This window comes from Bos grunniens, chromosome 12 (assembly GCF_055505025.1).
Source record: "Bos grunniens cultivar Pamir isolate PY7600 chromosome 12, Bosgru_T2T1.0, whole genome shotgun sequence".
In the NCBI taxonomy this organism is placed as follows: domain Eukaryota; kingdom Metazoa; phylum Chordata; class Mammalia; order Artiodactyla; family Bovidae; genus Bos; species Bos grunniens.
Genome location: NC_141176.1, coordinates 78,159,626 through 78,184,982, shown reverse-complemented (window position 1 = coordinate 78,184,982; position 25,357 = coordinate 78,159,626). Strand labels below are relative to the sequence as shown.

At 40.2% G+C, this 25,357-nt stretch overlaps 1 protein-coding gene across 1 annotated transcript in view; it reads left to right on the top strand.

The window, feature by feature from the left end:
• LOC147361947 (ATP-binding cassette sub-family C member 4-like) overlaps positions 1-25,357 on the top strand; it is a 179,498-nt gene that overhangs the window by 120,111 nt on the left and 34,030 nt on the right. The window contains exons 22-27 of the mRNA XM_086330258.1: positions 414-564; positions 3,525-3,644; positions 4,861-4,971; positions 9,959-10,059; positions 11,145-11,336; positions 19,886-20,041. Of these exons, the coding sequence (XP_086186384.1) occupies positions 414-564; positions 3,525-3,644; positions 4,861-4,971; positions 9,959-10,059; positions 11,145-11,336; positions 19,886-20,041 (831 nt within the window). The remainder of the gene's footprint in view (positions 1-413; positions 565-3,524; positions 3,645-4,860; positions 4,972-9,958; positions 10,060-11,144; positions 11,337-19,885; positions 20,042-25,357) is intronic.

Genomic DNA, 25,357 nt, shown 5'->3' with positions numbered 1-25,357 from the left:
TAATTAACCACTTCTTTATCCCTCCATGCATAGCTGAGGTGTCTGGATTCCTCACCTGTAATGCCTCCTTGCTCATCTGTCTACTAACACCTGCAGACTCCTGATAGTTTGGGATTCAGCTCCTACTCTCTGAATCTCAAATGTTCTCCCTGTTAAAAGTAGTAATGCCTGCCTCATGGGGCTACTGAGTGTATCACAAGAGCTGATACCTAGAAAGTTCTTATCAGAGTGTTTGGCATATGCATTAAATATCATGAGGACCACCTCTAATTGTATTTCTTTGGAAGAGAAAGCATTCCCTGCTTTCCCAACAAGTCTTTTTGAGGAAAGGAGTTTAATGCCAACAAAACAAAGTTTATATTTGAAAAGTACCCTTCCTAAGGAGGCTTTTGTATCTATTTTCGCTATTTCAGACATTTCTTCTTGTGATCGGTATGGTGGGCGTGATGGTGGCTGCGATTCCTTGGATTGCTATACCTGTGATTCCCCTTGGCATCATTTTCTTTGTCCTCCGGTGGTATTTCTTAAGGACTTCACGAGATGTGAAACGCCTGGAATGTACAAGTGAGTACCGGGGCTCTCAGATTGGGATGGCAGTGCAGGCTGGCTTCCATTTATACCATAATTAACCAAGACCCCTGAAATCCTGAAGACTCTGTTTTCTGGAATTTCTCACAAGTCAACATTAGGTAATTGAATGTTATGGCCACTGTGAGTCAGTGTGGTCCTTAAGGCAAATAGAGCTGGTGGCAGGTCAGCTGTGGCTATGCATTTTAGCACAAGGGGGATGAATGTGAGCACCGTGAGGACAGGGACCATTTCTGTCTTGTTTATGACATATTTCTTCACACATAGTATCCACTCTGTAAATACTTTTCTTAAAAATATTTTATCCTGTTGGAACTAATGTAGAAGGAAAATAGACATTGTTTCTCCTCCTGAAGTTACCAGAAATGACAATGAAAAGAAAAGATTAGGAAAAGGAAAAAAGACTTTAGGATATATGTCAGAAGTGATATTTTTGAAAAATACATTTTTTTACATGTTAAGTCAGTTGCAGTTGTTAAGTGTATTGAAAAATACATGTTAGTCTCTCAGTTGTGTCTGACTCTTTGTGACCCCATGGACTGAAGCCAACCAGGCTGCTCTGTCCATGGAATTCTCCAGGAAAAAATACTGGAGTGGGTAGACATTCCCTTCTCCAGAGGATCTTCCCAACCCAGGGACTGAAGCCAGGTTTCCTGCATTGCAGGTGGAGTCTTTACTGTCTGATCTACCAGGGAAGCCCTGCTGAAAAGACATGCCCTGTTATTTGCAGGTTTGCTCTTTATCATTACTAGTATTTGGGGTGACACCACACTGTTTTTTGGCCCCCCCTTTCTCAAAGCCATTCATATAAGTGATACTGGAAAGAATCCCTTAGGAGGACACAAGAGGGGGATCTGTCAGTCCTGTGAACTGTAAGGTTATGTGTGTCTGTGACTGTGGGCTGACACCATGACTGTGATATAGTTGCTTCAGGACAGCGAGCTCAGTGCTTGTGGGAAAAGTGATACTTTGGGCAACACAGCACCAGAGCCTTAACATCCCCTCTCCCCTTGTACTAGTTAATTTCTTTGCAGACCCTCCAGTTCACTCATCCTGGCATCCTGCTCAGCCCTAAATGGGATATAAGAGAAACAGGATGGCTTTTCATGGGTCCAGATTCCCCCAGCCTGTAACTCTTGGGCATGAGGTGAGGTAGGTGATGGGTATTTGGTTCCCTGGTGTTCAAGGCTGAGATGACACCTGGTTTCTAAAGTCAATCCTGACCTCCATCCCTGCTGGAGAGAATCAGCTACACTTTGATCTCCTGACAGGGAAGCAGGTGAGGGAGGCCATGCAGGAGAGTTCATTCCAGGACTCTCCCTGGGGGAACAGGCATGTCTCCTTCCTACTCAGAAGTCTTGTCTGTGATGAGTAGTGTTGATGTCACAACATTTGCTGTGAAACAAGAGCCTGGTTCTAGTGAGTTTTCTGTGGTCTCTGGAGCTGGACTCTTGCCATCCTTCTGACAGGGTGGTGGGGCCTGGAATACCCCTGCATCATCCCTGTGAGCACCCTGCCTCCTGTCTGGGTTCTGGGGGTGGATTGGGACACCTGCTGGGCTGAAGAAAAGGCCTGAACACAGTCCCTTGCCTTTATTATTTGGAGCATGAGCTCCATCTGAGTTTATGTTGCTCTTATAAGCAAAACGTTATAGGAAGCTAAAAAGTTAGTCAATAGAGTGAAGAGAGAGAGAGCAGTGTGGATGCGGGAATGAGAACACAGGTACTCAAATGGATGAACAAAGGCACCACCGAGTTACTTTCAGCTCTTTGTGTGAACAAGGGACAAAGGGAAAGTGTTAGATCATGTCGTGGTTCAGAGATCCAGTAGGGCAGTTATGAAAGCGTCCATCAGGTTCCTGGAACAGAAGTCAGGACCATTCAAAGGCTCCTCATCTGCTGGGTCCTGTGGGCACAAGGCCAATGCAGTGCTGGGTGCTCCATGACCCACACAGAGGCTCCTGGCGCAGGTGCAGGGGGAGGCCCAGGACGGGGGAGGCGGCAGACTGTCTGCTCCCCTTACTCATCTCGCCCTGTCCTGGGTCTGGGTCTGCTCCAGGGTGGGGGATGTACTGACTCTATCCCACCCTTTAGGCTACTCATCTGAGGTGGAGACGGCACACAGATAGCTCATTAAAATTCAGTGTGGTGAGGACTCTAATGAGGAATTAAATTTTAGAATGTTACGGATTCAAAAATTAGTTAACAATGAAAAAGAAAAAATATCTCCATTTCAAGCATTTGGATGGATTTAGAGAATAATATTTTTTTTTTAAGTCAGAGAAAGACAAATATGGTATCAGGTATTCATGGAATCTAAAAATAATACAAATGAATCTGTACACAAAATAGAAATAGACTCAGAGATATAGAAAACAAACTTACCAAAGGGGATTGGGAGGGAAGGAGGAACAAAGTAGAAATATGGGACTAATGGACATACTATTATTTGTCAAATAGGTATGCAACAAGGATTTACTGTAAAGCACAGGAAAGTTTATTCAGCATCTCTTAATTACCTGTAATGGAATATAATCAGAAAAAAACAACTGAATGACTATACTATATACCTGAAACTAACACATTATTGTAAATCAACTATACTTCAATACATTTTTTAAAAGTTGTTAACAATTTCCACCTGGAGAGATGCCAGAAGAATTTGGAGGGAGGTGTGTTTGAGAGGACCTTGATGAAAGAACCAGTAAAGAATTTCTTTATCTAAACCTAGCTGTGAATGAATTTAGTCAAACATAGTTTCAAAGAGAATCTTTCATTCCCAGGTCATTAAAGTCAAGCCTGATGTGAGTAGGAGTGAGGGTCACATAGAGGATTCCCTTTGGCAGGACGTGTGACCACAGAGCCCAGGAGGCAGTGGTTTCCTCGCATCCAGCCTCCCTGACTGTCTCTGTTGTGTGTCTGTCTCTGCTTCCCCAGCTCGGAGCCCGGTATTTTCTCACTTAGCATCTTCTCTGCGGGGACTCTGGACCATCCGGGCATACAAAGTTGAAAAGAGCTTTCAGGAGCTGTTCGACGCATATCAGGATCTGCACTCAGGTCTGTAAGTTTCTGGAAATAATTTCAGATGGGATGTGCTGCCTTCTGAGGCCTGACCTCCATCTCAGGTGGCCTAGTAGGCCAGCACCTCTCTCTGTGTCACCTACAGGTCCCCTTCCGCACACCTGCCTCCCCCATCCCTTCCTCTCAGCATCCCCTCTATGCTCCCCTCTTTCCCATCACCCCCTGCTTTTCTCCCCTGACTGGCTTGCATTGTCTTTCCATCACTGTGCCCTGTGGACTTCTGTCTCTTTAGGGTAGGACTCAGTAAAATTTTGTTTTTTGCAAAGACCCAGATAGAAAGTATTGTAGGCTTTGTGTGTTGGACTGTCTGCTGCAACTACTCACCTTGGCTGTTGTAGCGCAAAGACAAGCAAAGATAATACATCAGCAAATGGCTGTTTCCAATAAAATTTTCTTTTCAGAACCAGATAGTCGCTATTCTGGTCCCCCAGTCTGTAGTTTGTCAACTCTTTTCAGAGCATGGAGGGTAGTAGATGTGATCGACGAAGCTAATTTCCTGATTTGCCACCCCCTTGATTATACTTTATATCAGTGAAGTTGTTTTTCCTAGGTAGAAAACTCAGAATTTCCTCTAAGTCTATAAAATCCTGGTCAAACTGTTCAATCATAGTATTTTGAAGATAAGTGGCATTTTGAAAGCCACATGCAGATCCTGTTAGCTTATGGTTATATAGACATTGGCTTCTAAGAATAAACACTGCAGGGCCCTGTGGTGAGTGCAGAAGGTGCTGGAAACAGTGTGAGCTGTGCTCTCTGCTGTCAGAGAGCTGGAAGCAGTCGACATGTGAGAGGACGATCTTCACACTGAGGCCCAGCACTGCAGAAAATGCACCAATGAGATGATTTTCCATCTTCTTTCTTGTGATCGTATTTCTGTTGATACCCTGTGAGTTGACATTTTCTTTTATTATTATTTTTTTAATATAAATTTATTTTAGTTGGAGGCTAATTACTTTACAATATTGACGTTTTCAGTGCTTGCTTCCTGGACTGATTCCTGTGTGTCCCATACCTTGTCTTGGGTTAGAACCTAAATTTCTGGAATCTTCAGGTTCCTTGAGTGTGTGACTCTGCTGTCCTACCTTGTATAAAATCTTCTGTACCTCAACTGAGGAAACACTCTCCCTCATTAGAAGCAGCTAACATGGTTTTTCTGTTTGTGTATTACGCTTATTATGGTTCACAAATCCAGAGGCTTGGTTCCTGCTTTTGACGACGTCCCGATGGCTCGCTGTGTATCTGGATGTCATCTGTGCCATCTTTGTCACTGTTGTTGCCTTTGGGGCCCTGATTCTGGTAGAAAGTAAGTAAATATGTGAATATTTGTAGTATGTTTACAGTTTATAGCTTTGTAGTTATTAAACTCTTGCCATCTTGTCTAATATATACTGCTTGGTTCTAATGAATTAAAGTGTTTGCAGCATGTGACTCCACCGTGTGGTCCATGTGAAGTCATTTGTGTCCTGCTGAGAACTTTCATCTTTTTTTCCATTTACTTATTTATTTATAGTATGTCCTTGTTGAGAGCTCTTTAAAAATTTTTTGATTGGCGTATGGTTGATTTATGATGTTGTGTTAGCTTCAGGTGTACAGCCAAGTGAATCTGTTATATGTATATCCACTTTTTTAAAGATTCTTTTTCCATACCTCATGGACATTGGGGTGCATGTATCTTTTTTTAGTAATTTGCATGCTAATTAATGTTTCAAATACATTGTCCTTTAGAAAAGAATTTCTATTTTGGACTTTTAGAATCTTTAACAGCAAAGACCAGATATGAAAGTGCCTCCAGCCGACCTGTGATGTCTTGGGCCCCTGCTTTGGCTGGCTTGGACCATTCTTTTAAGTTTTATTGGTTTACAGAGTTGTCTTAGTTTATGGTGTATAACAAAATGAAATACGTATACATATATACACTCCTTTTTTGAATCTTTTCCTATATAGGTCATTACAGAGTTCCCTGTACTTTACATTTGTTTCTTATTAGTTATCTATTTTAATATTTTATATATAGTAGTATGTATGTGCCAATCCCAGTCTTCCAATTTATCCCTCCCTTCTCTTACCCCTGGTAATCATAAGTTTATCTTCTACATCTGTGACTCTATTTCTGTTTTGTAGATAAGTTCATTTGTTGCCTTTTGTTAGAATTCATGTATAAGCAATATCATATTCTATGTTTTCCTGTCTGACATACTTCACTTATTATGAAAGTCTCTAGGTCTATCCATGTTGCTGCAAAAGGCATTATTTTGCTCTTTGTTATAGCTGGATAATAATCCATTGTATATATGATAACACATCTTCCTTACCCATTGCTCTGTTGATGGGCATTCAGGTCGCTTCCATGTCCTGGCTATTGTGAATAGAGCTGCAGTGAACATTAGGGTGCATGTACCTTTTGGAATTATGGTTTCCTCTGGATAGATGCCCAGGAGTGGGATTGCTGGATCATGTGGCAGCTCTGGTTTTAGTTTTTAAAGGAACTTCCATATCATTCTCCATAGTGACTGTACTAGTTTACATTCCCAGCAACAGTGTAGGAGAGTTCCCTTTTCTTCATATCCTCTCCAGCATTTATTTTTTGTAGACTGTTTGATGATAGTCATACTGACTAGTGTGAGGTGAGAGATGTTGACCATCTTTTCATGTGCTTTTTGGCCATCTGTATGTCTTCATTGGAGAGTGTCTGTTTTAATCTGCCCATTTTTTGATTGGGATTTTTTTTATATTGAACTGCATGAACTGTTTGTGTAATTCAGAGAGTAATCCCTGTCAGTCACTTTGTTTGCAAATATTTTTTCCTATTCTGCAGGTTGTCTTTTCAGTATTGTTTATGGTGTTCTTTGCTGTGCAAAATCTTTTAAGCTTAATTAGGTCCCATTAGTTTATCTTTTATTTTCATTACTCTAGGAGGTTAATCAAAAAAGATCTTGCTGCAATTTATGTCAGAGAGAATTCTCCCTGTGTTTTCATCTAAGAGTTATATATTGTCTGGTGTTACATATATGTCTATAATCCATTTTGAGTTTATTTTTGTGTATGATGTTAGGGAGTGTTTTAATTTTATTCTTTTACACATAGCTATCCAATTTTTCCAGCACCACTTATTGAAGAGACTGTCTTTTCTCCATTGTATATTCTTGCTTCCTTTGTCATAGGTGACCTTAGGTGCATGGGTTTATCTCTGGACTTTCCGTCTTGTTCCATTGATCTATATTTCTGTTTTTGGTGCCAGTAGCATATGTTTCAGTTTCTGTAGCTTTGCAGTATAGTCTGAAGACAAGGAGCCTGATTCTACCCAGCTTCAAGTCTCTACTTTGTTTTTCTCAAGATTGCTTTGGCTTTTGACAGTATTTTGTGTTTCCATACAAAATGTAAAAGTTTTTGTTCTAATTCTGTGAAAAATGCCATTGGTAATTTGGTAAGGATTGCACTGAATCTGTAGATTACTTTAGGTGGTTTGTTTGTTTGTTCATTTATTTACTATAGGTCTTTGCTGAGAACTTTTATCTTTTTATCTTTCTTTAAATTGGTTGAGGTCCATGCAACTGTAATAAGCTGACCTGAACATTCCAGGTAGTGTCCTGTATATGGATGGACAGAATCAAATTTACTATTAAGCTTTTTGTACAGCTTAGGGTTTAGGTTTAATTTTAGAGCTACTTGGATCTCTTGGTTGTAGGTGTCTGGTGTACTGGGCAGAGAAAGAGTCTCTGTAGCAAAGAACAGTGTCCTCACTATTGTGTGGATACCAGATGAGCAGCTGTTGGACTGCATGGCACGAATTTACCATCCCTAACTATTCCATAGTAATAACCCTGAATCACAGTCTTTGATAATGGAACAATGAGAGTAATACTTTAGATTTAAAAGCACTGGCTCTTAGAACCCATTGCCTTGTTTTTGTGGATGAAACTGCAACTACATTGGATGTAGAAAGTGAAATTATACAATGAAAATTGAAGCCATAAGTACAAAAATCTGAATAATGACATGTGAAAGTGAAAGCCACTCAGTTGTGTCTGACTCTTTGCAACCCCATGGACTGTTGCCTGGCTTATCTGTCCATGGACTTCTCCAGGCAAGAATACTGGATTGAGTTGACATTTGCTTACAGGGGATCTTACTGACCCAGGGATTGACCTGGGTCTCCTGCACTGCAGGCAGATTCTTTACCAACTGAGCCACCAGGAATGACCTTGAATAATGACATGACCCTCACCTATATAATACTGTAAAGTATATCTCAATCTGGTTGGAATTGCTAGTATAAGAGAAAGAAATCATAAGGACCTACGAGAAGCAGAAGAGATTAGGAAGACCTGGCAATAATACACTGAAGAACTGTACAGAAAAGATCTTAATGATCCGGATGACCATGATGGTGTGGTCACTCACCTAGAGCCAGACTTCCTAGAGTGTGAAGTCAAGTGGGCCAGTGGAAGCATTACTATGAACAAAGCTAGTGGAGGTCATGGAATTGCAGCTATTCCAAATCCTTAAAGGTGATGCTGCTGAAGTGCTGCACTCAATATATAAGCAAATTTGGAAAACTCAGCAGTGGCCACAGGACTGGAAAAGGTCAGTTTTCATTCCAATCCCAAGGATGGGTAATGCCAAAGAATGTTCAGGCTACCATACAATTGTACTCATTTCACATGCTAGTAAGGTTATGCTCAAAATCCTTCAAGCAAGGCTTCAACAGAACATGAACTGGAAACTTTGAGATGTATAGGCTAGGTTTATAAAAGGCAGAGGAACCAGAGAACAAATTGCCAACATTTGATGGATCATACAGAAAACAAGAGAATTCCAGGAAAACATCTGTTTCATTGACTACACAAAAGCCTTTGATTGTGTGGATCAGAACAAACTTGAAAATTCTGAAAGAGATAGGAATACCAGATCACTTTACCTGTCTTCTGAGAAACCTGTATTCCCGTGAAGAGCAACAGTTAGTACCAGACATGGAACAATGGACTGGTTCAAAATTGGAAAGAAGTACGACAAGACTGTATATTGTTACCCTACTTATTTAACTTATATGCAGAATACATTATGTGTAATACCAGGCAGGATGACTTACAAGCTAGAATCACAATTGCCAGGAGAAATATCAATAACCCTAAGTATACAGATGATACCATTCTAATGGCAGAAAGTGAAGAGACTGAGAGTCTATAGTAATAAAATATCCCAATAATAGAAAGAAGAATTGTTGCTTTTTCATTATGGTGCTAGAGAAGACTCTTCAGAGTCCTTTGGACTGCAAGGAGATCAAAGCAGTCAGTCCTAAAGGAAATCAGTCATGAACATTCATTGGAAGGACTGATACTTAAGCTGAAGCTCCAATACTTTGGCCACCTGGCACGAAGAGCCAACTCATTAGAAACCCTGATGCTGGAAAAGATTGAAGGCAGGAGGATAAGGGGATGACAGAGGATGAGATGGTTGGATGACATCACTGACTCAAAGGACATGAGTTTGAGCAAGCTCTGGGAGATAGTGAAGGACAAGGAAACCTGGTGTGCTGCAGTCTATGGCATCACAAAGAGTCAGACACAACTTAGTGACTGAACAACAACATTGTTAATGCTTTCTAAATTCATAATATTTTAAAAAATTTACTTTCTCATTTGGCTCCACTGGGTCTTAGTTGGGACACGCGGGATCTTCAGTCTCAGTTGTGACAGGCAGGACTTTAGTTGCAGCATGTGAGCTCTCAGTTGTGGAATGTGGAATCTAGTTCCCTGACCAGGGATCAAACCTAAGCCCCCTGATGGTAAGCTTGGGTTCTTAGTTATTGGTCCACCAGGGAAGTCCCTCATAGTGGGTTGTTTTTTTTTTTTTTAACTATATTATTATCTCAGTCATCAGAAGTAATATTATGAGTAATACTCTCATTACATGCAAATGATTTAAATGTTATAAAGAAGTCTTCTCAGTACTATATATAAAATAGATACTAAAAATGACCTTCTGTATTGCAAAGGGAACTCTAGTTGATACTCTGTGATGACATGTATGGGAAAAATAACTTTAAATGAGTGGATTTTATATATATATATATATATATATATAAAGTAAATATATATATATATAGTAAATATATATATATATATAGCTAATTCACATTACTATACACCTGAAACTAACACAACTCTGTAAATCAACTATACTCCTTTAAAACTCATAAAAATAAAGGAGTCTTCTTTGTAAAGTGATAGAAGGAGCTGCATGAGGGGTTGAGAAGGAGACTGACTTTATTCCTTTTCTTCCTCATTTAGCTTTGGATCTCGGGCAGGTTGGCCTGGTCCTGTCTCTCACTCTCACGCTCACGGGGATGTTCCAGTGGTGCATCAGGCAAAGTGCCGAAGTTGAGAACATGGTGATGTTTATCATTCTGTTCTTAGAATTTCCAGGTCTCCTTGCTGTTAAGTGGCATAAAAGCAATTCTTATGTAAAATAGTAAAACTATTATTTTTACATCTTAGTTAACAAGATTTTTTTTTTAACATTCTTCTCCATCTGCTTAAAGTTAATGTAAAATAAAGTATGTATGTCTTTTCTCAGGCTTACGTGTGCCATTGTCAGAACGTTTTATATTCACATGAAACTGTCCTCAAATACAATAAATGTCTGTAGGTGGGAGGTTCTGAAATCCTGGAGAGAAGCTAATTTCTTAGCAGCTTGTTTACCTTTGTTTCTTAATGGGTGATTCCTCATATTTTTTTAAATAAATAATTCAGTTTTTTGAGGTTTCTTTAATTAATATGCTCCTCTCCCCTGCCCCTCCCCCATTTTATCACTTATTCTTTGTGTGTTGAACACCTGAATTTTCTGGTGGCCCTTCTTTCTGGTAGGATAAGCTCCCTCTCAGAAAGTGCTCTCAAAGATGTGGAGTCATGGTTGTTCAGGAGGCCTTAGTTAATATATAAATTATACAGTTTTGAATATTTGCAACTTCTCCTAAAGGGAGAAAAGCAATAAAAATGAAATCTTTTCACTTCTCTCTTCTAATAGAATAGAAAATGACTAATAATTAAATGGAGGTTTGATGACCATCCAGTTCTGTTATCTATATCACATGGCCCTTCTGTAGCCACACATTACTGATTGGTGTCCATAAATATTCTTTTCTTTGACAAAATGCTCTTGTTTTTCATTCAGGTGTGAAAAGTGGATCAATAAAATCTTACCATTCATTTCTCTAATTCTTTTAGTGTTAATATAAATTTGAAGGAAGTGGCTGTAAGCAAAAGTGTTGAAGATGATGAACAAATTTGGAAATCATCCAAGGCCTCATCAAACTCCTGTTTTTGTCCTGTGTGGATGCTAAGAGACCTGGGATATTCTGAACCATATAAAATCAGATATAAAGATAAAAAAAGAAAAATATCTCATTTACAGTCTCTAAACATCCATAAAAAAGACTCTCTGATACTAACTCATATGGTATTATATGTGTTTCAGATGATTTCAGTAGAAAGGGGGATTGAATATACAAACCTTGAGAAAGAAGCATCCTGGGAATATGAGTATCGTCCACCACCATCCTGGCCTGATGAAGGATGGATTTACTTTATTAATGCTAACTTCAGGTACAGCTTGGACGGGCCTCTGGTGTTGAAGGAGCTGGAAGCATCTATTGACACAGGAGAAAAGGTTAGTTTAAGCCATTTGCCTCTTTAAAATCCAGCTAAAGATTTAGCGTCACGTCTGCTCTTGGTTTCCTTGTCAGTGTGTCAGGGAGAGGGGGCTCTTTGTACCTCATGGATGCAGATTTAATCAGTGATATGTAGGTGAATCTTTCTTGGAAACTGACCATGGAATGGGGATACAAGCATTTTTTATCCCCTGTATTGTGAGCTCCCTCATGATGGTTGGTGGGCCCTGGGCTCCTGGGCTCAAATTTAACCTGACCCAGAACACTATATGTGACACCTGATTATTCATACAAAGTCTGGGAAGTCAGTCCTAGCTCCCTGTCCCTAATTCTCCACTATCTCCTTTCCATCTTTTCTTCTTTGTATTTCTGAAATCTTCTCTTCCTCCCACAGTGTCCTCTGTTTGCAGCCTGCTCCTCTCTCTCTTGGTCTTTTCTGTAGACTTGTCCTCCTATACATCCTTGCTGAGCTGCCATCCCCCTGCCCTCCCCCAACAGACTGAATCTTTCTTTAGCACAGATCTGATCCTTACTGGGCTGGGAGAGCTGCTGCAGGAACCAGTGCACAGCCCTAAGTCCACTCCATCAGGGGCCATGGGGTGAGCTCATTGTTACTAGAGTGGAGCCCAGAATCATGACTCAGTCAAGGGTGAGGAACCAGGGCCTGTGATGGAGGCAGGACCTAGAGATTTGCTCAAAGTCTAAAGCAAATTGAACAGAGCAAGGAAGATCCACATGGGAGATGGCAGAGAGACTTGTGACCTGAACCAGCCAGTGTCCATGTCTGCTGTGATGTTCCTTTATACTCAACTTGAGGTCCTTGGCCTGGACCAGGGCAGAGTCTTGAAGAAGAGAATAAACCAGAGCAGACAAGTTGGTAGGAAGCTCTTCCTCACCTCCATCTGCAGCCAGAATGTCTCCTGACTTACACACACCGCTACTCGGGTTGTGTGTTAGTTCTCCCAAAGCACCACATCCGCCCAGCTTCCAGTGTGCAGTCTGCTCTCTGCCTCAGAGACCTTCCCCTCTGTCATCTGGATGGTGAAAGTCTCCTCATTTTCTGAGGCGACTCTAGTGCATCTTTGAGACCCTCAATTCTTCTTCAGTGTCTTATATACTCTTTGAAGGTAGCATTCACAGTACAGCTATGTTCAAAGCAGCCAAAAATTGGAAGGAACTAATCCTTACAATGAAATATCCAATGTTTAAAAGGTGGAAACTTCTGACCTATGGTTAAACCTTGACAACATCTTACTAAATGTCAGACACAAAAGGCACAAATACTCTGATTCTGCTTTTGTGAGGTGGTGAAATTCTATGAATTTGACAAAGTGGTCAAATTCAGGAAGACAGGAAGTAGGATGGTGGTCTCCAGGGACTTGGGGAGTGGCAATGGGGAGTTGTTTGTTTAATGGTTATAGAATTTCAGTTTTATGAGGCAAAAAAAAAAAAAAAAAATCTTAATCTCGGTTGCATACCATGTGAATGTACTGAACATTAAACCATCCACATAGAAATGGTTAAGTAATTAAATTTTATGTTATGTGAACTTGATCATAATTAAAATGTAAGATAGCATCTGTGTTGTGCTTTGTAATTTGAGGTCTGTATCTCATGGTACCTTGAGGCTTTTTAAAATCAAGGAGCATCTTATTTTCATCTTTGTTCCCTAGAAAGTGGCATTCTGCAAGGGTGAGTAACACACAGGTGTCAGCAGCCAGTAACCAGAACATACACACAAGACAACTGCATGAACAACTGAAAGAACTGCTCTTTAACTCTTTCCACCACAACCCCCTAGTGGACTATAGCTGTAATTTAATGAGTGATACTCTTGTAACATGAAAATACATATTCAACTTATTGCCAGAATGATACCCAGGGAGCAGCTTCAGTTAGTTGCAGCACTAAAGGTGACTCATAATTATTTCCAGTTCCTTCATAGTTCAGGAAGAAGCTGAGGACTGTTTTGTTGGGAAAACATTAATCACAGCTCTTGATAGAATCCTGTCCCTGAGAGCACTGTAGGTGATGTTAGCATACTCTCAGACAATGTGTCTATCAGATTTCCTGTTGTAAATGTGATTCTGTTAATTTGCACTTGTCTTAATTTTCCCCAAAGCCATAAAATAGGAATTTTTTAGGAAACTCTGCAGTACAACTTATGAACATAATAGATTCTATTCTTCCTCCTTAAAAACTGCAAATCATAGGATTATTGAGAATCCAAAATGTTTCAGGGCAAATTGAGTTTGGAAACTGAATTAATAACTGTGGTAGCTTGGCTTTTGATCTCTGACTTGGTCTATTCCCTGTATCACAGATCAGTTCAGTCGCTCAGTTGTGTCCAACTCTTTGTGACCCTGTGGACTGTAGCACCAGGCCTCCCTGTCCATTACTAACTCCCGGAGCTTACTCAAACTCATGTCCTTCAAGTTGGTGATGGCATCCAACATTCTCATCCTCTGTCGTCCCCTTCTGCCTTAACAACATTAGCTTCATTTCTGTGTTTGGAGATGATATCCATGCAGTGTGATCGGGAAGTGATTCTACTCCATCTGTGAACATCCCAGGTTCCCTCTCCTGCTAACCTGTCCCACCCCATCACTCTGGGTCACCCCTTTGGTGCTGGGTTTGATTGAAAGAGGCTGCTGTGGAGGATGCGGAGTGAGCCCGCCCAGCAGAAATGGGGCTTTATTCTCTTTCCATTGTTTCCTCTGCTGTCGTGATTCCTGAAAGTTAGAGTCAGTAGGAGAGTGTAGTAGGTACTACATATAATTCTAATTCATGGAAGAAATAGCAAGTAAAAATAAAGACCCCAGATGAGGTAAATAGCAGCTTAATCTTCCCAGTTAGATTCTGAACACTGGTTGTAATTTTCATTTAGATGGTTTTGTGGTTGACTTAATGATTTTAGAGTTCTGGGACATTTTAAGGCATTTTTCCAGCTCTCGAGATAGAATGGTTTTGGTTTTTTATTTTTTTCTTGTTCAGAGCTCTTACTTCTATAATATACTTTTAGAGATACTTACTAGACCTTGCTGTAATGTGCAAAAATATTTGTTTCCTACATTTTCTCCTTTTTTACATACTCAGCAACCCCTCTCCTCACTCCCAGATTATCCCACTTCCCTTGCTGGCTTTCTAATTCCTTGTGACTCAGACTATGGTGTCAGAGCCAGCAGCTCCTACATCTCCTGGAGCTTTCTAGAAATGCAGAGTTTCAGGCTCATCCAGACCTCTTTACTCATTTGAACAAGACCTTCTGGTAAATTCCTTTCTCTCCCATAGGCATTTCTGATGAGAGATAACCTGTGATTTCTATTAAACATCCTTTGACAGGTTGAAATTGAGCTCAGGAGTTACCCAAGTCCCTGCTATGACTGAGCATGAGGCTCTAGAAAGTTCTGTGCTACTTCCCCTATAGATTTACTTACTTTCATATTCTGCAAATTGCACTTATACTTTATAATTCAACTCTGTGTGATTCCATTGCATTTCTTTGCATCCTCTCAGTGGAGTCTGTCTTCATCATGGGAAGTTTTCATCCTGCTGTCTGTCCTTCCCCACACCAGCCTCCTGCAGGGACTGGAGGGATTTCCCACAGGCTCAGCCCAGTCTGGACCTGGAGTCAGAGACAGCCCTGCACAACAGTGTATGTGTGGCTCTTTCACCACCTGATGGGATAAAAAATGAGTCTTGCTCCCCAAGTAGGGCAGGAGGTCTGTTTGGTTTGTCTCCTGGGGAACCATTGCCCCAGTTACCTGCAGGTTTCTCTTCCAGCCCACCTGGGGTGCTGGTACTTCCTGCGGACAGCCAGCCCACCTGACCTCAAGTACTCTCTCTGCTCAGTGATGTCATCCCTCTTGTCCCACTCACTGTGTTATATGTACCCATGTCCACATCATGCTTCAACTTTCTGGGCACAGGATCTCTATGGTAGGACTGTTCCTTTAACTGCAGCTACACCTCTCCCCACTTTCTCTGTTCTAGCTACACAGACACATGATAAGATACCAGGCCATCCAGGTTTAAGGAGTTCATCAGCAGAATGGAAAAGAGGCCGACAGATGTGGGTTTGAGTCCCATCCTATGACTTAATGGACTCTGAAATTTCAGGCAGACTAATTTATTTTTTTTATTTTTTAACTTTAAAATATTGTATTGGTTTTGCCATATATCAACATGAATCCGCCACAAGCCTCAGTCTTCTTTTGGAAAAATGGAATTGATAGGACCTAACCCATAGGCTTGTTGTACAACTTAAATGAGATAAGACATGTAAAGCACCCAGCACATGGGGCAGAGTAAATGCTTGACCAATGATGGTTGTAGTTTTTATACTGTATAAAATGACTATAAACATTTACATGGTGGGAGTTGTTGTCTGTCCCATGAGAATAAGGTGTTGGCCATTCAAAGTTTTATTTATGGCTGTAGGATCCATCTGCCATGTTTCTCTTTGTCCAACTTATCATATGTCTAAATAATATGGTGATATTTTTTCCATAAATTTCTCTGGCCTGATTAAAAATCTCAGCTTCCTGTAGAAGCGTTTTTGTCTCAGGGCTCCACAGGGAATACAAATAAGAAAAAGTCAAGTCTAGTACAGATCCTGCTGTCAACATATACAGGCCAATTGAAGAAACAAGAAAATGGCTACATTAGTTTTGTAAGCTAGAAGGTGGTCAGAATTTTTATAGAAGTTTAGGAAAAGATAATACAACATCTGTTAGTATTTGGATAAGCACACATAGGGTACAGGGAGAGCATTTCTGAAGTATCAGTCATGTGAGACAGACTTAGTGATGTGTGGTCAGGGCTTCAGCAGGTGGAAATGCATATGAAAGGCATTCTGGGAGGTGAGACCAACATGAGCAAAGGCACGATGCCCTGATCCAGTGAATGAAGAACCAGGCACCTGCAGGGCATTCAGGGAAAAGAACTACCAGGTGTGTAACACACATTTTTACATTCGACCCTCACAACTACCTAGTGATGCCAAGGAAGCTGACTCATGTACATGAAGGATGGAGAGGTCAGTGGGGACAGTTTTGTAGAAGAGATGTCTTGGGGTGGAGTGACACAGAGCCAACCTTCGGGGGTTTAATCTGAGAAGTGAGAGCACGTGGACACTAGTGGGCAAGTGTGAGGGGCAGGGAGCCAGGAGCTGTTGTGTTTCCAGTAAGACGTTCTGGGAAATTGACTCCACTTTTCAGAATCAAACTGATGTCAATTAAAACAAAGCTATTTGTTTTATGTTTATGTTTATGAATGTGCAGGGAAACAGGTGGAAGTTGAAAATGGTATCATTTTTCTGGAGGACTAGGTTGGCAATACTTAACAGCTTTCTCTTAAAATGTATGTACCTTATTCTCAGCAATTCCACATCTGAGAATTTATCTGAAGAAAGTAATTAAGGTTGTTTGCAAAGATTTAGCTTCAAGGATATTTGACACAGAGTTATTTATGATAGCAAAATATTGGAGACTGGCTAAATATCTACCAGTAGGAGTTTGTTAAATAAATGACCACATATATTGTAATACTATGTAGCCATTTAAAATAAATATGTTTATGAAATTCTAAATGAAGATACATTATAACAGTATGTTCATACTAATCCTATTTTGTTTAAATATGTGAATTTGTATCTTTAAGAACACATAACACAAGTCTGGAAAATAAAAACATAACATCTTAAGATTGGTTTTATCAGACTTCTAGGGTATATCTAATCTTTATTTACTTTTCAAATTCATTTGCACTGATTATGATTAAGAAAAGAGTTTGTTTTATTTTGTTTTTTAAAAGATAATGCATCCTGACTCTCAGGTGGTGCATGTGGGCCTTAAAATGAGGGTTTGAACCATGAAACATTGCAAGAGTAGAGTTTTCAGGGCTTGGCAGCATGCTGGACTCAGGGAAAGCTGGAAGGAAGGTGGACAGTTGTGCCTATGAGTCTGGGAAAGAAGTAGAGTGGATAAGTCAGAGGAAGTGGCTGTTTTGTGTGGGGCATTAGATGTTGATCATGTCGAGTTTGGTGTGTGAAGAAAGACCCAGGAACAAGTGTCTAACAAGTTGGTGTGGTCATCAGAGACGAACCCTGGCCTGGTTCCCTGCACATTCACAAACCTGCAATTTATAGCTTCATTTTTTTGGACATCAGTTTAATTTCAAAAAATGGAATCACTTTCCCTTGACATCTTGCTGAAGACACAACATCTCCTGACTCCCTTACATTTCCCATTCTGATCCAAGTGGTAGTAAAAACAGAAAGGAGCTGTTACAAACCAGCTAAAATAAGATTTTTTCCAAGTGTCTTTGGTGTTAGGAATGTAGACTTACTGATATTGGTGACACTTTCCGTGTGGAATTGGTAAGGCCCATTGGTGACCCAGATAAGACATTCAGACTATGTTAATAGGTTTAATGATTTAACTGTAGAAATAGCCAGAGCCAGGTGTTTTGTTTTGTTTTTTCTTTGAGTTGCCTTTGTTGGAGGGGATGTGTGGCCACACAGCATGTGGGATCTTAGTTCCCTACCAGGGACTGAACCCATGTCCCCTGCAGTGGAAGTTCAGAATCTTAACCACTGGACTGCCCGTGAAGTCCCTTGTTTCTTATTATTCTCCTTACTGGAGTTTGGAGCTCACAGTCCTGTGGTCATGAACAGCCCTCAATGCCCCTACATATCTCAGCCCATTTATCCAAAATCTACAAATGTTCCCATTTGCACAGATGGTTCAGTTTCAGTAGAGCTGATAACATGGGAACATACACACATTTTCATGGATACAGTTGTCACCTGTGTCTTAACGTGTGTTGATTTACGCATGAGAACACCCAGACAGACAGACACATGTTTTTATTGTGCTTCACAGATAATGCTGCTTTTTTTTTTTTTTTAACAAACTGAACATTTATGACAACTCAGTGTTGAACAAGTACATTGGCACCATTTTCCCTACAGTATTTGCTAACTTCATGTTTCTGTCACCTTTTGGTAATTCTCACAATATTTCAAGCCATTTTATTATTATTATATTTGTTTTTCTGATCTGTGATCAGTGTTTTTTACTGTTACTACCCAATAAAGGCTTAGATGATGGTTAGCATCCTTTTAGCAGTCAGTATTTGAAAATTAAAGTATGAATTTTGTTTTTCATACATAATGCTATTGTGCAGTAAGTAAACTACAACAGAGTATAAATAAAATTTTTTATAAAATAATTGTATTTATTTATTTTTGGCTGGGCTGGGTCTTTGTTGCTGCTCTGTTTTTTTTTTTTTTTTTTTTTTTTTGTCTAGTTGCAATGAATGAGGGGTCACTAGTTGCAGTGAGCAGCTCTCTAGTTGCTGTGCACAGGCTTCTCACTGCGGTGGCTTCTCTTGTCGCGGCTTCCGGGTCTAGGGCGTGTGGGCTTCAGTAGTTGTGGTGCACCTTCTTAGTTGCTCTGTAGCATGCGGGATTTTCCCGGATTAGGGATTGAACCCATGTCTCCTGCACTGATGCATATTAGTCAGTCATGTCCAGCTCCATTGTGACCCCATGGATTGTAGCCTGCCAGGCTCCTCTGTCCATGGAATTCTCCAGGCAAGAATACTGGAGTGGGTTACTATTTCCTTTTCTGGGAGATCTTCCACACTCAGGGATCAAACCTGAGTATCCTGCATTGACAGGTGTGTTATTTACAACTGAGCCACCAGAAAAGCCCTAATCTTACCATTAGTGCACTGAATTTCTCTGTGCTTTGGTTTTAATGACTAGACTGACACTTGACATCTTTCCAAGGTGCAATTGCAAGTATTAATTTGTTTATAAAATACCTTTTGAACTGCTGCAGTGAAAGGTCCCATATAAGTAGCAAATTTTGTGTTGATGTTGACTTTATTATGTGCATTTTGTCTACTGTCCTCTGTCTAATAAGACACTGAGATATGCATTTTATACTTTTAAGATATTTCCTTTCAAGATATAATTAAGATATTTAATATTAGGAAGTTTTTTTAGTTTTTCTACCAAAGAATAATTCTTCTTAAATAATAGGACTTTGAAAAAGTGAATACTTATTTATGTGTAATACTGCTGACTTGTTGATATCTCCATAAAATTAGTCACATAAATCTCCAGGCTGTAGGAATAAAGCTAATTTAAAGGCTGACTTCTTACGGACCACTTAGGAGATTGCTGGCCTTTCACTACCAGCAGATGGTCATTTTTAACTCTTCTTGGGACTAAGGAGCTCTCAACCAGGAGACAGTTGTCAGTGTCTGAAATTTTTGGTTGTCACAGTTTATTTAGGGGGTGCTACTGGTATCTAGTGGGTAGAGTTCAAGGCTACTGCTAAACATCCTACAATACACAGGACAAGCCCTCTTCCCCCTAGAATGCATTATCAGGCCCATAATGTCAACATTGCCGTTACTGAGAAACTTATAGACTACTCTTTATATGGAACTTTTAAAATTCATCATCATTAACCAGCATTTCTCCCAGGTTTGTTGCATTTTGTTAATTCTTGCTCTCTCCTGGATCTCTCTACAGTGTGGCATTGTAGGAAGAACAGGGGCTGGAAAAAGTTCCCTCATCGCTGCCCTTTTTAGATTGTCAGAACCTAAAGGTGGTGTTTTCATTGATGGGATCTGGACAACCGATATTGGACTTCATGATTTAAGGAAGAAAATGTCAGTTGCACCTCAGGTATGCACTCACATGTTCTTTTCATAAGCCACCTAAGTTTACTTATTTTTTTTTTTTTTAAATCAAATGAAAGGGTTAATCCTTTTTACTTCTAGTAGAGCATATGTTTAGCAGCAGGTATTTTCAACAGATACTTTCATCATATAGTAGGTTTTGTTTCTTTGTTTATTCATTAGTTTTGTGTGCATGTGATTTAATAATTTACTGAGATGGATTTCTGGACTCAGACTTCCTCGGGTTCCACAACTTTATCCACTCATAACCACATAATTCTGAGAACAAAAGGATAATTGTTTGTTTAGCGCTGGAGAGGTTCCTATAGGGAAATGCAAATTTTAAGTGTCTTCCAGATAGAGTTTTGCCGTAGGAAATGAAGACATCTTTTCAAAGTTGATTATGTCCCTGGAGGGTGTTCTGTGAAACTGTGGGGCTTTGAGAATTGAAGAGTATATGGATACTATGGGAGACTTTGACAAATCAGCCATTAATAAATAATTTTCTCCAAGCAGTCAGTACAGAATAGTGAGGAAGAGAAAGGGACTTGGAATTCCACCTCTGTGCTCCTCAGTTTTCTCTGTCTTACAAGGCAGCTAACAATACCAACCCTTCGAGCTGTTCTGAGGGCAAAATAGGTCAGTGCATGGTATAGAGTGCTTCATGCTGAGACCCAATGTGTGGCTGCTGTGATGGTGGAGCATTGAATTGACCGTCTCTCCCTCAGCTCTGATTCTGTTTTCTTTTCTTCTGTTTCTTAAAGAAGTATGCCTTTCAGAGAGTGTGTTGTAAATTGAATTATATGCTCCTTTCTTTTCTTGTGGTTTATCCACTCAGCATACTTTAGTGACTATTTGCTGAGCAATTACCATCCTCTAGGTATACTACTGTTGTTCAGTTGCCCAGTCGTGTCTGACTCTTCACGACCCCATGGACCTACCATCTCCCCGAGTTTGCCCAAGTTCATGTCTATTTCATATGGTGATGCCATCCAGCCATCTCACCCTCTGGAAAAGCATCAGGGTCTTTCCCAATGAGTCAACTGTTTGCATCAGGTGACCAAAGTATTGGAATTCAGCTTCAGCATCAGTCCTTCCAGTGAGTATTCAGCGGTGATTTCCTCTAAGATTGACAGGTTTGATCTCCTTGCAGTCCAAAGGACTCTCAAGAGTCTTCTCCAACACCACAGTTCAAAAGCATCAATTCTTTGGTTCTCTGTTTTCTTTATGGTACAGCTTTGACAACCATACATGACCACTGGAAAGACCATAACTTTGACTAGACAGACCTTTGTCGGCAAAGTGATGTCTTTGGTTTTTAACACACTGTCCAGATTTGTCATAGATTTCTTGCCAAGAAGCAGTCATTCTCTAATTTCATGGCTGTAGTCACCATCCACAGTGATTTTAGAGTTCAATAAGAGGAAATCTGTCACTGCTTCCACCTTTTTCCCTTTCTATAGGCCATGAAGTGATGGGGCTGGAAGTCGTGATCTTAGTTTTATTAATATTTAGTTTTAAGCTGGCCTTTTCACTCTTCTCCTTCACCCTTATCAAGAGGTTCTTTAGTTCCTCTTCTCTTTCTGCCATTAGAGTGGTATCATCCAAATATCTGAAGTTGTTGATGTTTCTCCTGCCAGTCTTGATTCCAGGTGAAACTCATCCATCCTGGCATTTCTCATGATGTTCTCAGCATATGAGTTAAATAAACAGGGTGACAATAAACAGTCTTGTTGTACTCCTTTCTCAATCCTAAACCCATCAGTTGTTTCCTGCAGCGTTCCAACTGTTGCTTCTCGACCTGCATACAGGTTTCTTAAGAGACAAGTAAGATGGCCTGGAATTCCCATCTCTTTAAGAGTTTTCCACAATTTGTTATGATCACACAGTCAAAGGTTTTAGTATAGTCAATGAAACAGAGGTAGATGTTTTTCTGGAATTCCTTTGCTTTCTCTATGATCCAGGGAATGTTGGCAATTTGATCTCTGGTTCCTCTGCCTTTTCTAAACCCAGCTTGGACATCTGGAAGTTCTTGGTTCATGTAACGCTGCAGCCCAGCATGAAGAATTTTGAGTATAACCTTATTAGCATGGAAGATGAGTGCAATTGTCCAGTAGTTTGAATACTCTTTAGTACTCCCCTTCTTGGGTATTGGGATGAGAACTGACCTTTTCCAGTCCTGTGGCCACTGCTGAGTTTTCCAAATTTGGTGACATACTGAGCGCAGCACTTTGATAGCATGATCTTTTAGGATTTTAATACCTCTACTGGAATTCCCTTGCCTCCACTAGCTTTGTGCATGCCAAGTTGCTTCAGTCATGTCTGACTCTCTGCAGATCCTATGGACCTGCAGGCTACAGTCCATGGGATTCTCCAGGCAAGAATTCTGGAAAGGGTTGCCATGCCCTCCTCCATAAGATCTTCCCAACCCAGGGATCAAACCCACGTCTCTTATGTCTCCCGCATTGGAAGGTGGATACTTTACCACTAGCACCACCTGGGAAGCCCAACTTTCTTGGTAGTGATGCCTTCTAAGGCCCACTTGACTTCACACTCCAGAATGTCTGGCTCTGGGAGAGTGACGACAGCATGGTGGTTATCTGTGTTATTAAGGTCCTTTCTGTACAGTTCTTCTGTGTATTCTTTTCACCTCTTCTTCATCTCTTCTGCTTCAGTTAGGCCTTTACCATTTCTGTCCTTGATTGTGTTCACGTATATAGCCAAGGGCAGTGGAGGCCAGGCATCCTGATCTTTCATCCTGTCCTCTGTTTTGACAGATTTGCTTTTTTTTTTTTTTGATGTTTTATTTTTGTACTCCATAATCATCTGCCTATCAAACAAAGCTCAGAAAAACACCCTCTTGAGATGGGAAACAGAGAAGAGATGAGACACAAAGAGCCAGGCAAATGTGCTTCCTGTAATGTGCCCTGAAATGCCTGTTTATTGGGAAGCATTTCAGCATGGCACCCAAAGGGAAGGAGAACGTAGGCTTGGACCTTATGACTGAGTACAGCTGTTGCTATCTACCGGTGGCCTCTAAAATACCTGGAATTACTCTAAGTACTCTTGTTTTTTCTAATTAATTTATTTTTAATTGAAGGATAATTGGTTTATAATATCGTTTTGGCTTCTGCCATGTATCAACATGGATCAGCCATAGGTATGTGTATGTATATATATATATATATATATATATATATATATATATATCCCTTCCCTCTTGAACCTCCTTCCTACCTCATCCCACCCCTCTAGGTTATCACAGAGCACCAAATTTGCATTCTCTGTATCATACATCAAATTTCCACTGGCTATCTAATTTTACATATGGTAATGCATATGTCTAAGTACCTTTGAAACCAAGATACAGCTTTTCTGACTAAAGTGAAATGCTACCTAATAGCCCTTAAGACATCTACTATCAAAAAAGAAAAATGAAAGAGAAAGAAAGAAAATGGGTTGGCAGTATTGGCAAGGATGTAGAGAAATTAGAATCCTTGTTCATTGCTGGTAGGAATGTAAGATAGTGAAGCCACTGTGGAAAACAAGTTGGTCAATTCTCAAAAAAGTTAAAGATAGAATTATTATATGATCTAGCAATTCTACTTTAGAGTATAGACCCAAAAGAATTGAAAGAAAGATCTTGAAGTGATACCTGTACTTGCATGTTCATCGCAGCATTATTCTCAGTAGCAAAAAGGTGGAGGCACCTAAAGGTCCATTGACAGATGGATCAATAAACAAAATGTGGTGCATATATGTATACAGTGGAGTATTATTTAGCCTTAGAAAGGGAGGAAATTCTGACTTGTGCTACAACACAGATGAACCTTGAGGTAACAGTGAAATAAGCCAGTCACAGAGGACAAATACTGTATGATTCTACTAATATGAGGTACCTAGAGTACTAAATTCATGGGGACAGGAATTAGAATGGTGGGTTCCATGAGCTGCTGGGAGTGGGGAGTTGTTGTTTAATGTCTACAGAGTTTCAGTTTTGAAAGACGAAAGGAGTTCTGTGGCTGGATGGTGGTGATCGCTGTGCAACACTGTAAATGTACTTAATACCTCTGAATTGTGCACTTACAGCTGGTCAAGCTAGTCAATTTCATATGTATTTTACCACAATTAAAAAAAAAATTTAAAGGTATCCCTTTCAGGAAAAATGGGAAGAATTTTTAGCACGTTCAGTCTCCATATTTAAAGATTTTCTCTGGCTATTTAATTCATGACTTGTGGTTGCAGTAGAAAATAAAGGAGTTTAGATTCCCAAGTTTTACGTTTTGATGGTACTCATCTCTGAAATGTCCAAGTGAGATTAGTTAGTAGAAATAAAGGGCCTGTCTGTAGAGTCCTTTCATTTCCTTTGATGCAAAGCTTTCAAAACATACCCTGCCTTATTTTTAAAGCTTCTTAATTAGAATTGTATGCTGGTGTACATAAAATAACTCTATAGATAAAGAAATAATGTTAGAAGATCCTTGGCTCTGCCAATAATGTTTAGAAGCACATCTGAGCAAAGACTAAACATATCTTTAGTCTTTTATACCATCGTATATAAAATGGTAGTCTTACGTACCATCAACATAGTTTGGTTCTGTTCTCTTCTGTTGATTTCTACCCTTCCTTAGAGCATGTTCAACATACACACTCCAGAGAGCATCCTTACAAAATAGTGCCAAACATTGTATACATGTAGATTCCTCTCTATGTGCCTTTGTCTCTAAGGTACAATATCGGTTGATAAAAGAAGGAGTATCTGTAGAGAACTAGCAATGTGCAAAGTTCCCAGGAAATCATTCCAGAGGCAGCCAGGGATAGAATGTTTGTGTAGACCGAGTGTCAATGTGACCCACAGTTTTATTCCTGCTCTGCCTCAAAGGACTGTGGGGCCTTGATGACATTACTCAGCTTCCAGACTTCAGTGTCCTCATCTTTAAACCAGGCCTGGGAATCATTGCCACACAGATTTGTTGTGAAGATGTATCTGGGCTTCCCAAGTGGTGCTAGTGGTACAGGACCTGCCTGCCAACGCAGGAGACATAAGAGATGTAGATTCAACCCCTGGGTCAGGAAGATCTGCTGGAGGAGGGCACAGCAACTTGCTCCAGTATTCTTGACTGGAAAATCCCTTGGACAGAGGAACCTGGTAGGCTATGAATCCATGGGGTCGCAAAGAGTCTGACACTACTGAAGCGACTTAGCACACACAACTGGGTAAGATAAGGTTTGTGCCCATGTCTGGTTCTTGGGAATGCTCAGTCATCAGGAACTGTTATTATTCTTAATGATTGGCTTACTGGCCTTTGAATATTATTTCTGC